Source organism: Syngnathoides biaculeatus, chromosome 5 (assembly GCF_019802595.1).
Source record: "Syngnathoides biaculeatus isolate LvHL_M chromosome 5, ASM1980259v1, whole genome shotgun sequence".
NCBI classification, from domain to species: domain Eukaryota; kingdom Metazoa; phylum Chordata; class Actinopteri; order Syngnathiformes; family Syngnathidae; genus Syngnathoides; species Syngnathoides biaculeatus.
In genome coordinates this window covers 28,512,114-28,524,552 of record NC_084644.1, presented here as the reverse complement: position 1 = coordinate 28,524,552, position 12,439 = coordinate 28,512,114, and the positions used below count along the sequence as shown (strand labels likewise).

Below are 12,439 nucleotides of genomic sequence, written 5' to 3'. Positions count from 1 at the left end.
AATCAGTTCAAGCGGTACTATTTTTCTCTTTATTTGAAATTAAATAACACGTTTCATTTTGTACAAAGTGAGCTTATATTTTTCTTGCAAAATTCCTATAATTCTTTACACTTTTTGTTTACAAATTTACAATTTAAAGCACCATCTCTTCCAAAATGACAAATTTCATATTTACATTGCACACAATTACCATATTGATATAATAAGCACTTTCTTCACAAAATGTCAACTTTTTTTTTAAATCTAAAAGTAACTATTATAATCCCATATTAAAGCATTTTAATGCAAGATTATGGTTGTCAAAAAAAAAGATTATGAAATGATGGGTTAAGGCTAACTTACCGGCATGTGAACAAACAAACGAAAAAAAAAAATTATTACGTATTCAATCCCGGTGTGTACCAAACGAGTGTGAGTATGGAATGAGGCGGCGCTGTGGAGGGGATGAAGCCCACCGCTTGGTCCCACACTTCAAACTGTATGGCCGATGATGACCTAAACACAAAATCACAATTTATTAAAGCCAGGCAAGTCTCACTCATTCACACCTGTAAAGTGGAACCTCCAAAGTAAAAAAAAAAAAAAAAGGTATTACAAATATGAAAAAAAATGCCCACTGTTCATGAGGGATAAGGGATGGTAAAAATAATAATTGACACCACCCCCAAAGGGCTTGTAATTCCGCACAGAGTTCATTCAAGGACCGTCATCATAACACAAAACATCACCGGCTACCTCATTCACACATACAACCTGTTGAGTATGATGAGCACCACTGAGCCGTCCGGCCGCATGAAGGCAGAGAATTCGAGGCTGGTTTCCCCGTCGGCAGACACGCCGACTCTCTGAGAGCCCTCACACAGGAATTTACTGCACCCAAAATGAAATAGAAAAGATGAATTGGAAGGTCTCGAGAAATATGTAACGATCAAAGGTCCGCTTTGCGACCTGAAGTGGGCCACGCTGTAGAAGGTCGGCTGCTTGTAGAAGACATCACGCCCGCTGTCCACGATGACGGGACTGTCCACAAAGTTCTTCACCCAGTTGGGCCCACCGGTCCGATCCAGCGCCAGGTTCCAGTCGGTCCAGCCCGTCACGTAATGATTTAAGTCCTGATCACGACCAAGCGAAGAAAGAGCCCAGTCCCAGGATGTGTCAAAATCCCGCGGGTCCAGCTGACTCGTGCTCCTGGAACATCCGAGGGTCCTACCTCTAAGATATCATGCGCGTATTGTTCGGCCCTCTGCCAGCTGCCCAGCTTCACCCCGCGGTCCAGCGGGCTCCAGCCGGCGCAGGCCTCCGTGCCGAACAGGTAATACTCCGGGTACAGCTCGTGGGTCGTTCCGAGGGTGAGCCCCGGGGGGACGATATTGTCCAGGTACCAGTGCACCGCCACGCCGTGGATGTACTGGCCTGCGTGGATGTCACTCAGCACCTGCAGGGAGGTACAATCAAAGATTCTGGCCATCAACATATATTTTGTTGTGAAAGAAGAACGTGTGTGGATGCTGAAAAAAAAAAAAAGAGACCCCACTGAAAAAATAAAATAATGACATTTATTGTTATGAAATACAGATTTCATCATGTTTTCCGGCTTCTCATTAACCAGGATCGTAACTCAAAACAGTCGTATCTCATATCATCTTTCAACACTGAAATATACTTTGAATACTGTACTTTATTAAAAACATAGGAATGACAATTACCATATAACTATTTAAACAGCTTTCATCACTTTTGCTTCAATTTAACCGACATTGTGCCGCATCTTCTGGCGTGTACATGCAGATGGACGCCTCAGTATGCCACAGTAATATATTTGTTTTTGAATGCAGCTTCTTTCGGCTTGTCCCTTTCGGGGTCGCCACAGCATGTCATCTCAGATGAACGCACATATTTGTTTGGCACAAATTTGAATGAAGATTAAAAATACATGTCATTAAATACAGTACTCCATTATCTGTCTACATGTGTTGCTCCACTGTTTGTGTTCACATATCAGTGGCTTAGAGGGTTATAACACAGTAACACTGATGCTATTTGTTACTTAATTGAGATTGTTGATCTCACTTAACAAACACCCACACCAAAACCGGTGCCTGGGTTTGAACCCCCAACCTCAAAACTGTGAGGTGGATGTGCTCACCACACATTTCCTTTAATATAAAAATACATAAATGCAAAATATCTATATCCATATATATATATATATATATATCTCCTGTTTTTATTTAAAAAAAGTCAATATTTTGAAATCCAGGTTTTCAGTTGCGGTCCATGTTGCATAGAGCAGAGTAAACTTGATGTTTTCCTGCTGCGACAGCACCGAGACATGTTGAGCTATGTATGAAAACTTACCACTTTGGCCCAGTGAGGCAGCAGCAGGCGGTTGTCGTCTAGCATGAGGACATGAGTGCGCGGGAAAGACGAGGCCTGCAGGGCGGGGCCCAGGTCCGAGGCCACCCAGTCCCTCTGCTCCTCAGGACTGAAGCCCAGTGCCTGGAAACTGCAGGCCGACAGTGCGGTAAATGTGTTGATATTATAACTTATGACATATCCTGTGTAAGAGAGGACACCTGTAATTTGTCATTTGTCCTGCTGTGGGTTCATTCCCTGTGGTGACGGCCCAAAATGTCAAATTATATTTGGCATATTCCTCAAGGAATCTGCGGAGGACAAATTATAAAAATCAGATGACACCGTTACATGGATACTCGGTTGGATGTGAATCACCTTATGTAGTACTGAGCCCAACTTTTATGCTCCTTTCCGCCAGGTTTCCCCTTCAATGAGCCTTTTCCTATGAGTGCATTGTTTGTCTTCATCCAGGCGGGGGCGCTCCAGGCACTAGCCAGCAGAGACAAGGGTTGAGGAGACATGGCCTGGGCTCTCTGCAGCAGAGGGATCTGATCACAATGCCACAAGTAAGAGGGCATCCATGACTATGTGTGTACATCGCCGAGTATATAAAAGCACGTTTTCAATCCTGAAAAAAAAAAATCACACCTCTGCTGGCTGGAATATATCCCATGGGGCCGTCCCGGGGCTTTCCCACGCCGCCACAATGAGGCGCCCACTTAGCTACATCAGTGGTCCCCAACCACCGGGCCGCGGACCGATACTGGTCCGTGGATCAATTGGTACCGGGCCGCCGAAGTTATCATTAATTAGTTTCGTTGGGCGGCACAGTGGTTCAGCTGGTAAAGCGTTGGCCTCACAGTTTTGGTGACCCAGGTTCGATCCCGGCCCTGCCTGTGTGGAGTTGGGGTGGGTTTTCTCCGGGCAATCTGGTTTCCTCCCACATCCCACAAACATGCAACATTAATTGGACACATAGGTGTGATTGTGAGTGCGGCTGTTTGTCTCTCTGTGCCTTGCGATTGTCTGGCAACCAATTCAGGGTGTACCCCGCCTCTTGCCCGGTGACAGCTGGGATACGCTCCAGCATTCCCCCCGAGCCACGTGAGGATAAGCAGCAAGAAAATGCATAGTTCCGTTGTATTCATTAGCAGAGTCTGAAAAATCTTTTGTTTTGAAAAATGACCGGATTCTTCGGGTTACATCTCGGTCACTTGAGCGCCAAAGTTACCCCCAAAAGCTAGAAAAAACACATCTTTGGAAAATTTCTTTCTGATGGGGAAAAGGCCCAGTGAAGAGATTAAAGAAGTGAGTGTATAGTAATAAAAAATGAAAAAAGTTGAACTAATTGTTTAGGAATATTTCAATAAAAGAGAAAGAAATGTGCTTCTTGTTCTTCATTTTTCAGTGTGTATTTTTATGCTTATTTTATTTATTTCATTATTATATTCTTATTTTATTATTGATTATCGTGTTTATTGTATTCGATATTCAATACAAATAATTTTCAATACAAACAACCTACGTAACGCCCCCCAAGGTTCGCGGTAAAGATTGACAAAGCATTGAGCGGTCCGCAGTGATAAAAAGGTTGGGGACATCTGCTCTACATGATGTGCGTGCACTCACAGTCAACAACGAGGCGCTCTAAAGCAACCATGTCAGTATGATGCCCCAGTCCCGCATGCTGGCTTTCAAATTTGACTTTTTTTTTCTCCCTTCCCCTCGCTATTTCTGATAAAGTGTCTTGGCAGACAAAGGCGCTCTACAGTGGCCACAGTACTGATATTTTTGTTAGCGAGATTCCACAGGAGAAGCCTACGAAAGAATTTCCAAGGCTTTACATGTACCATGGAACACGGTGAAGGCACTCAACTAAAAGTGGAGAAAGTATGGAACAATAGTGACATTACTAAGAGCTGGATGTCCCTTAAAAATTGATTTTAAAAAACAAAAAAGAGAGAGCGAGAGAGAGAGACAGAGAAAATGTCGCGCAGCCACCAAGATTTGACATTATTGATTGAACTGGCTGTGGAGCACAAATGACAACCAATCCCTATTGTCTGTCTCGCTCCCTCTTTCTCCGTCTCTATCTGTCCATCTTGGTCTGCCTTTGTCTTTTTGCGTGTGTGTCCCAACCTTCATGTGTACATCTTCAGCCGCCAGGGTAAAATTGTGCAGGCTGTAGTCGTCCCGTGTGTCGGCGTATGTGTACAGACGTGTGGAGAAGTCGCAGCTGGCCATGGGCACACGCACCACTGTGTAACCGATACCTGACAAACACATAATACAGTAATTACACAGGGATTTTTTTGTCGTCGTTTCATTACCCTTGCATAATGTTACATGAATACCCCTCCAACAGTGTCGAACGAGACTAAAGGTTATCCAAAAGGTTTTCTAACAGCTATAGAGCTCGCGCACATGACGTCACCATTTTCACAGCGCCATAATGCCGGTCAAACAGAGCTGCTCAACATTGTGGGAGACATTGAACCGGAGGAGAATATTTACAATGCCCGAGACCTGTTGTGCTGTTGGTTGTCACAACAGACGAGACAGATATTCAAAGAGGTCATTCTATGGAAAACCAGCTGAAAAGACCAGAAAATATGGATGGATTTCGGCAATTAAACATCATGGATGGTGCCCAACCAAAATACACACACGCCTGTGTAGCAATCGCTTCATTTCAGGTAGGAACTATTCTTCATCTCAAATTACCAAAACATATTTATTGGCTCAATTGAGAACAATGCGTGTTAAAAAAAAAAAAAAAAACTGTCGCAGAGGTTTACGGAGGTTAAGTGTGGCCGCAATCGCTTCCATGTACGTTCCATGGAAACGACTCAGTCCTTTTTTTTTTTCCAAATCATAGTTCATGAATGCGAGTTTGTGTAAAACCAGGGGTCATTTATTTAAATATTGCTTTATGTATTGAATACTAGCTGAAAAGATCGATGGATTCCGAACACACTTCTGGGTTCACGAGCCGTCAAAACCGTCACTATGTGGGATTTATTCCTGATCAGAAGAGATCCAGCAACAAAGTATTCGTATGCGTCCAGACGTTTATCTGCTTTCAAACTTTTCTGTGTAAATCTCAATGAATTACTCATCAGATCCATGTGTATATCAAGTTGTCCAAGACAAGCGGAAGCAAATGAACAGTCCAATTTCTGATCGGCGAAAACATCGATTTCGGCATTAAATACGGGTCCTCTATGCTGAGTTTATCAATTTTTTCCATGTACCGTCATTTATTTTCACCTTCTAAATGTCTGACGGTATCGGACAAAACTCTGGGCGTCGTGCTGTAAGACATATTTCCGTGTCTCCAACCCACGTAGCATTGAGCAACGCTTAGCTTGACCGGCAACATGGCAAGGTAAACAAAAGTCCCGTGATTTTATGATGTAGTTGCACGAGCTCGATTGTGCTGTATTTCATTAGATGTGTGCACCGTGCAGGCGAAGCTAACGAGAAGTTATGGAACATGTACCTTCCTTGGAGAAGTACTGTCTCAGCAGTTGATCTTGCGCTCCAGCAGAAAGCGACAGGATGTTGAGCGCTGCCGCGTCTGTCATGGCGCCACCAAATCCTCGTATCCTCTGGTACTTCTTGAATGGGAGGAGAGTCAGTCTGAGGCCTGAGGAAGACGTGTGACAAAACGTGTGACGGGCACTACCTACATGTAGTAAAATGCTGTGTAGACTTGAATCAGGAAACCGAATATGTTGCCAAGTTGTGATGAAAATGAACTGGTGTTATCAGTCTTATGCATATACAATTCATTCATAATCCATTTTCTACAGTGCTTGTCTGGGAAGATGCGAGGGGCACCCTGGACATGTCACGGGTCATCCCCAGGGACATATCGACCAGTCGCACTCACGTTCACCTCATGGACGATGTTTTTGGAATGTGGGATGAAGGTGGAGCATCCCAAGAAATCGCAGGCAAAGTTCTAACACGCTTCATTTCCGATAAAAGTGGAGCCAGACACTCGTGCCAGCAGCTGTAGCACTGCAGTCGGTGTCGGCCGAGGATGCATTCAAGTGGTGAATGACACGAATGACGCATCACAAAGATGATAATAGTACAAAAGCTACAAAAGATAAATGTCACAACAGCTTCAGTTGATTCAAGTTATTATCAAATTACAGTGCAAGCATTGACATGAGTCACTTGTTAGAGATAATAGCCCTCAAGATGGATTTCGACACTCCTCTAAATTCAGAACTTTTTGCAAGACATGGATATGGAGGCCCCCCCATGTGAATAAATATTCACCAGGTCCGGTGCTCTTGGCTCGGACCGGACCTTGTTCTTCCTCCAGCCGGTTTCCAGATATGCTGCTCAGGTAGGAGATGTAGTGACCCAGCGAGGGGACAGACACGACGCCGACGGCGTCGCAGTACGTGGAGTTGCATTCACACACCACCGAGTCGTGGCCCAAACTTCGAGCAGCACACTTGCTTCGTTTTTCTAAGGAGGAAAACAAAAGAATAGACCATGAATATTGCGACATTCAGAAAGGCTTAAACGAAGCTGGCGTATATTACCTGTGGAGAAGCTCGTCGGCGTCAGGTGGACAAAGACTGCCAGCAGAACAGCAAAATGATACGCCAGAAACATTTTGTTGCGGATCATTTTCGACCTCTCCGGGAATTACCTGAATAAGGAAATGACATTAGAATGCAAGTTTACGAGTTAACCGAACCGCACCTTCACTTGGCTTTCAATGGTAAACTTTGGCCGTTCGGGTGGTTTTCAATGGAAGCTTTCGGCTTGTTATGGGAAAGCAGGTCATGTGACCTTTCACGTGATATGCAGTGACCTACAAGTGCCACTCGCAAGTGCTGTTGTACAGCTGTGGCCAAATTTCGAGGCGCAAATATTCTTTTTCACAAACTCTACAGCCTCATTTTTTTTATGACGGTGATTTGAATGTACTCCATGTTATTATGAAAAGTGATCAGATGATGTGAAATCAATCGCAAAGTCCCTCTTTGTCGTGAAAATGGATTTTCCCCTGCAATTCAGCCCTGACACAAAAGATCAGTTGACATCATGTCAGTGATTCTCTCGTTGACTCGGGCGAGATTGTTGGTGAGGACAAGGCTCGAGACCACTTCGTCATGTTGATTGGGTTAGAATAACAACTTTAAATGGAGGGTGGTGCTTGATCATCAATCATTGTTCTGCCTCTAGTAACCATGGTTACCGGCAAAGAAACACGCACAATCATCATGGTGATGTACAAAAAGGGTTTTACAGGCAAAGATATTGCTGCGAGTAAGACTGCCCCTAAATCAACCATTTATCGGATCATAAAGAACTTCAAGGAGAGAGGTTCAGTTGCTGTGAATAAGCTTGTCTGGAGAAGAAAAGGTGAGCACTAAAGCCAAATTCTTGTAATTACACTTCAGTGTATCATAGTAACATCTAACAAAAAGATCTAAAAACACTAAAGCAGCAAACTCTGTGAAAAGGAATGGAAAGTCCATTCTCAAAAGTTGCCTTGATTCATCAATTAAGTGAAAAAAATTGGGATTGATTATAATTATTTTCAGCCCTAACACAATGTTATGTAGTTTATCTTTAATAAACTAGCTTGTACAATGTGTGGTGGTTTCTACAACTTGAGTGTTGTAAGTAGCCTGACATTTTTCAACAATTAACATACAATCAAATCAAACTGAGCATAATTAGATAAGCATGATCAACCTCTTTAATACAAAAAACATGGGTCTTGCAATTTTTTATTAGTAAACGTGGATTGAATAATTTAGATACACATTATAGACATGAATGTTGCTGCATTTCTTGCACCGTACGCAGGTATTTTTGTGTGGCATGAGCAGTCGATGTCTGAGACTTCACAGGTATGCACAAATTCTGTCCATTAAAGATGGACACCTGTCCGTCATGAAGACGAGCTCTTTCTTGCCCTCTTCCGTTCGGCCTGAGTAGGAAAAGGCACAGAAGCATTACATAGACACGGATTTGTACTTCAGATGATTCACACTCTTACTCTTTGGATGCTGCAGCCAGTTACGGTCCATGTAGTAGAGATAGCAGCTCTCAAACTCCTTCTCGCTGTAGTAGGGCACCGACACCGGGACAAATGGGTCCATGTTGTCAAAGCCTCTCTGGTGGACACATGGGCAAAATTTAGCACGATACGAAATGTGACCTTCATACACTACATGTTCAAATTCCCACATTGGTGAGACCAATACTAACAAGTAACATCCTTTAAATATTGGGTAAAAACACTTGGATATAAATGTTTGAACTATCACCACGTGAGATAATGTGTAATATCGCTGTGCTTCATGTAGCTTAAAAAGGAAAAAAGGATGATCAGAAGAAATGGACAGCACCAGAGTAAAATGAGTCTCACAGCAAAGGGTCTGAATATTTCCGGCTGTGTGATAATTCAGTTTTTCCTTTTTAACCTGCAAAAATTCCCCAACATTCTGCTTTGCCGTCACAATCGAACAAAACAATACATTTCTTTGAGCAGCTGCTCCTCCCCACCACCTCCTTATTTTCAGCAAAGCCAAGGCTTTCAGTTGAAACAGTGTCAGATACATCATAACAATTGCCGAGCTGAGGCCTACTTTATGTTCAAGCCAGCGGACAAAGGCACCAGGCCACTTCTTGATCGATCAGCAAGCCCATGCTATGCCGTCCTGCAGCTTTTACTGCAGTCGGTGCCACGAAAAGTGCAGCGTGTAAGTGCCTTTGATTAGCAACTTCTTGGGGTATATTTTAAGTTGGCAAAGAATCAGTCTGGTGACCTCTGACCTCTCCCAGCAAATCCTGAGGCAAGTAGGCCAATTTGGGCAGGTGCACAGCCCCCGTGTGAGAGACCGTGGTGATGATGGCGCCTCCCGTCTAAAAACAATGATAATGTTATAACAGAGAAAAATAGAAGCAAGCAACACTTTTTACGAGTTCTTCGTACCCAGTCGTTCTTCATCATCTTCCTCAGGTTATATATCAGCGTGAGCTCATCTGGATCCACCTGATGTCAAACACAAGGACATGAGGATCGAGCACCCTGAGCCTCGTGAATGAAACTTCACAAAGAGATTCCTCCTCACCGCACTTTTGTCCTCCTTTTTGATGATGGACTTGCCCCACAGGGCGTTGACGCCGTCCACGGCCACGGCCAGACGGAAGTCGCAGCCTGGCTGCCCGCTCTGCTGCCTGAGCTCTTTCATCAGCGCCCCCACCACATCGCTGCTGCTCTTCACACGAGCGATGCCCTGACATAGGAGCACATACCATTTGAGCACAGAAATCTCCTGCTACAGTGGATAAAAGAAGTCTACACACCCTGGCATCAATCATTTCAAAACATTAATGACCTATATAGCCTCTACAGGTCAGAGGTCTCTCTGTAGCATGGATTTTCACCTAACACAAGTGGGGCTCGAGTATAAGACCCGCAATGACAAGGGGATCACGATACTTCCATTTCAAGGGCTTTCGTGCTCGAAATGCGCACAATAAGCGCTTTGGTGATGAAAAATATCGGAGAGGCTGAAAAATAACAACCTGATCGACCAGCTCGCCAAGAGGGCTTCCCTGCTCTGTGAACTCTCTTTTTGTCCACACATAGCGATGCCTTGTCTTTATCTGGAGGAGAAATAGTAAAGAGATTAGAGATTTTAATTTGACATTCTCCACACAACAATTGTGTCAGGTTACATTAGTTGCTAAAACAAAAACTTTACATCTGAATTGGTGATTTAAATAAAAAAAAAAAAAAAACACGCATACTGTAACTTTGCAATCAATTGAAAAGCATTTACAGTACCTAGTTTTGAAAGCGATTTAGTGTCTGTTGAAAATCAACAACAAAAACACTTCTTCCCCCGACAAAAAAATCATTTATAAAATCATTTTTAGTTAAAGCGAATTGTTTTATCATCTCTTCGCAAAAAAAGCAGATTGTAAAGCTTTTTTAACCCTAACCTTAACCCTAACCCTAACCCCTAACCCTATAACCCTATAGCCCTAACCCTAACCCTTTTTGAGTTTAAATTTCAAAAATAATACCCGCTGTTAAATTAATGCCGTAAAGACAACATTTGACTGGAAGAATTTTTGATAATGTTCAATTAGGTATCACAGTGGAGGTGCAAGAAGTAATTGATTAATTGAGAACTATTCATTTATCAAATTAATCCAAAAATATTTGATCATCAATTAGAGCCATTTTTTTTTAATTTACAAGTTAAGAGTCAATAGAATTTTTAGCCTCTGAACAGTAAATATCTTCTTTCTGTAAGCAAGCAGACTGACATTAGCAAACATCTGCTTTTACTTTGGAAAACGATCAATATTTTTCCCCATTTTTTGACACGTTAAAAACAAAACCAGTAACTGAATCCTAATTTTGTTTGTGGATTTTCTCTACTCTCAATTCGAAACATAAGGTAATGTTATTTAATAAAGCTGATTAAAGGGATGGAAATTAAAACATTTTTCACATAAAAAAACAACAACAGAATAATGAGTTATTAAAAATATTTGGTGCTCTGTATCGTAGGCGTACCTAAACCAAGTTCCTGTCGAGTACATATATTCATCAGAGAGACATCATCTGCATGTCGTCACTGATTATATTTTAAGGTAGCCAAGTAGATTAATAACCGGCAAAGCATAATAACTTCCATTAAATTCTCATAAAATAATAAACAGCATCGTGCCCTGCAGCTGCCAGCGAGCACCCGCTGCTTTATGTGCATCGGCATGTAACCCGAGCTGCTGTGACGACACAGTGAAGCCTCAATTATCGTCTACACCTTCCTTGTTCGTTACTGCCTGACATGAATGCTGCCTTGTGAATCTTTCCGCTATTTAATGGAATATTTCCCTCCTACCTTGGACATGAAGGCTTCGTTGGTGATTTTGAAGTTGCGCAACCACTCGGTGGCTTGTAAAGGTTGGTCGAAGCGAGAGGCATTAAAAGACGAAGGAAGCAGCTCCTTGCAGTTTTTTACCCAGCTGTGAGCTGCATGAGGAGCACAGAAAGTCACTTATTTGATGATCAATTAATCGATTCATTATTTATTTTTCTGTGAATATTCTGAACACCTGTTTGCAAACAAAACAATAAAAGCAGGAGGAGTTGGGACATTACGTTAAATATGAAGTACAGTGGTATCTCAGTTAGCGAACGACTGTTTTCGTACAAATCTGTTTTCGTACAAATCTGTTTTCGAACGCTTTGCTTTGGTTTTCAATCGAAAATCTGTATTCGAACGCCCCGACCAGCTGACCCACGACGATTTGTTATTGTGCTTTCGAACGCACCACCGAAAAAACCCGGAAACGACGTAACGCGCGCTGCAACCAGTTGACCCACACACTCCTCTTCCAATTGAGGAATATTAACCCCCGATCATTGGCTCCAAAGAACGCAAGTGCAACTGCGAGTGCTGAAAAAAGGAAAGTGGTGCGTAAAACTATCGACTTCCAAGAAGGATTTTATAGCCGAATATGAATCTGGTGTGCGTTTTTCTGAGCTATCGGAGAAGTATGGCATGGCGAAATCGACGATCAGCACCATTATGAAACACAAGGATGCCCTCAAAGCAAGTGACGTTGCTAAAGGAGCAACCGTGTTGACCAAGCAGAGGCCACAGATCTTGGAAGAAGTCAAAAAGTTCCTCCTCATTTTCGTAAACGAGCAGCAGTTAGCTGGGGATAGTGTTGGCGAGGAAGAGAGGAGATGTTGAGTGTCGTCCTGGATATTTTTTGCTCCTATCGGAACACAGAGTTCTTTGTATGTGTTCGGTTAGACATGTTGATACCGTTTTCGGTCCTATCTGCACGGTTACACTTTTTTCAAGCCATCCCCGTCTGAAACAGTTTTTGATTCCAGCATCCTTGTCAATTGCCCTCGCTCGATCTTCATCCTTTTTTCTAACACTTTCGCCATCGTAAAACTTTGAACACCGTCGCTCAGTTCGCGCCATTACTTGGCTAACTAACAAGTTACACTGCGATTTCTGAGAACCGAGAACACATGTAGATGGCAATGGTGAAACTCGGTTAA

The 12,439-nt window shown here is 42.9% G+C and overlaps 2 protein-coding genes across 2 annotated transcripts in view; both read right to left on the bottom strand.

Annotated features, from left to right (window-relative positions):
• Positions 1–20: 20 nt before the first annotated feature.
• gba1 (glucosylceramidase beta 1) lies at positions 21–7,217 on the bottom strand. Its single transcript, XM_061819923.1, has 11 exons — positions 6,924–7,217; positions 6,652–6,846; positions 5,861–6,007; positions 4,498–4,631; positions 2,734–2,906; positions 2,577–2,666; positions 2,359–2,506; positions 1,211–1,435; positions 949–1,112; positions 754–870; positions 21–495 (listed from the first exon to the last, which is right to left on the bottom strand). The coding sequence occupies exons 1-11, from the start codon at positions 7,009–7,011 to the stop codon at positions 378–380; spliced, it is 1,599 nt and encodes a 532-aa protein (XP_061675907.1). The 5' UTR covers positions 7,012–7,217; the 3' UTR covers positions 21–377.
• Positions 7,218–8,047: 830 nt separating this feature from the next.
• The window catches only part of dap3 (death associated protein 3), a 7,551-nt gene continuing 3,159 nt past the window's right edge, over positions 8,048–12,439 (bottom strand). Inside the window, exons 7-13 of the mRNA XM_061821159.1 lie at positions 11,262–11,392; positions 9,931–10,011; positions 9,474–9,638; positions 9,335–9,394; positions 9,175–9,264; positions 8,396–8,513; positions 8,048–8,326 (exon numbers count right to left, since the gene is read on the bottom strand). Coding sequence (XP_061677143.1) covers positions 8,241–8,326; positions 8,396–8,513; positions 9,175–9,264; positions 9,335–9,394; positions 9,474–9,638; positions 9,931–10,011; positions 11,262–11,392 — 731 coding nt within the window. The 3' untranslated portion in view covers positions 8,048–8,240. The remainder of the gene's footprint in view (positions 8,327–8,395; positions 8,514–9,174; positions 9,265–9,334; positions 9,395–9,473; positions 9,639–9,930; positions 10,012–11,261; positions 11,393–12,439) is intronic.

What these genes read in the sequence shown, in the direction of transcription:
- gba1 (XM_061819923.1), bottom strand. Translation starts at nt 7,011, where the DNA reads ATGATCCGCAACAAAATGTTTCTGGCGTATCATTTTGCTGTTCTGCTG. An exon ending in CTGAAGATGTACACATGAAG is followed by an intron (nt 2,907 to 4,497) that starts GTTGGGACACAC and finishes CATTGTGATCAG; the next exon opens with ATCCCTCTGCTGCAGAGAGC. An exon ending in GGACAAATGACAAATTACAG is followed by an intron (nt 2,507 to 2,576) that starts GTGTCCTCTCTT and finishes GTCGGCCTGCAG; the next exon opens with TTTCCAGGCACTGGGCTTCA.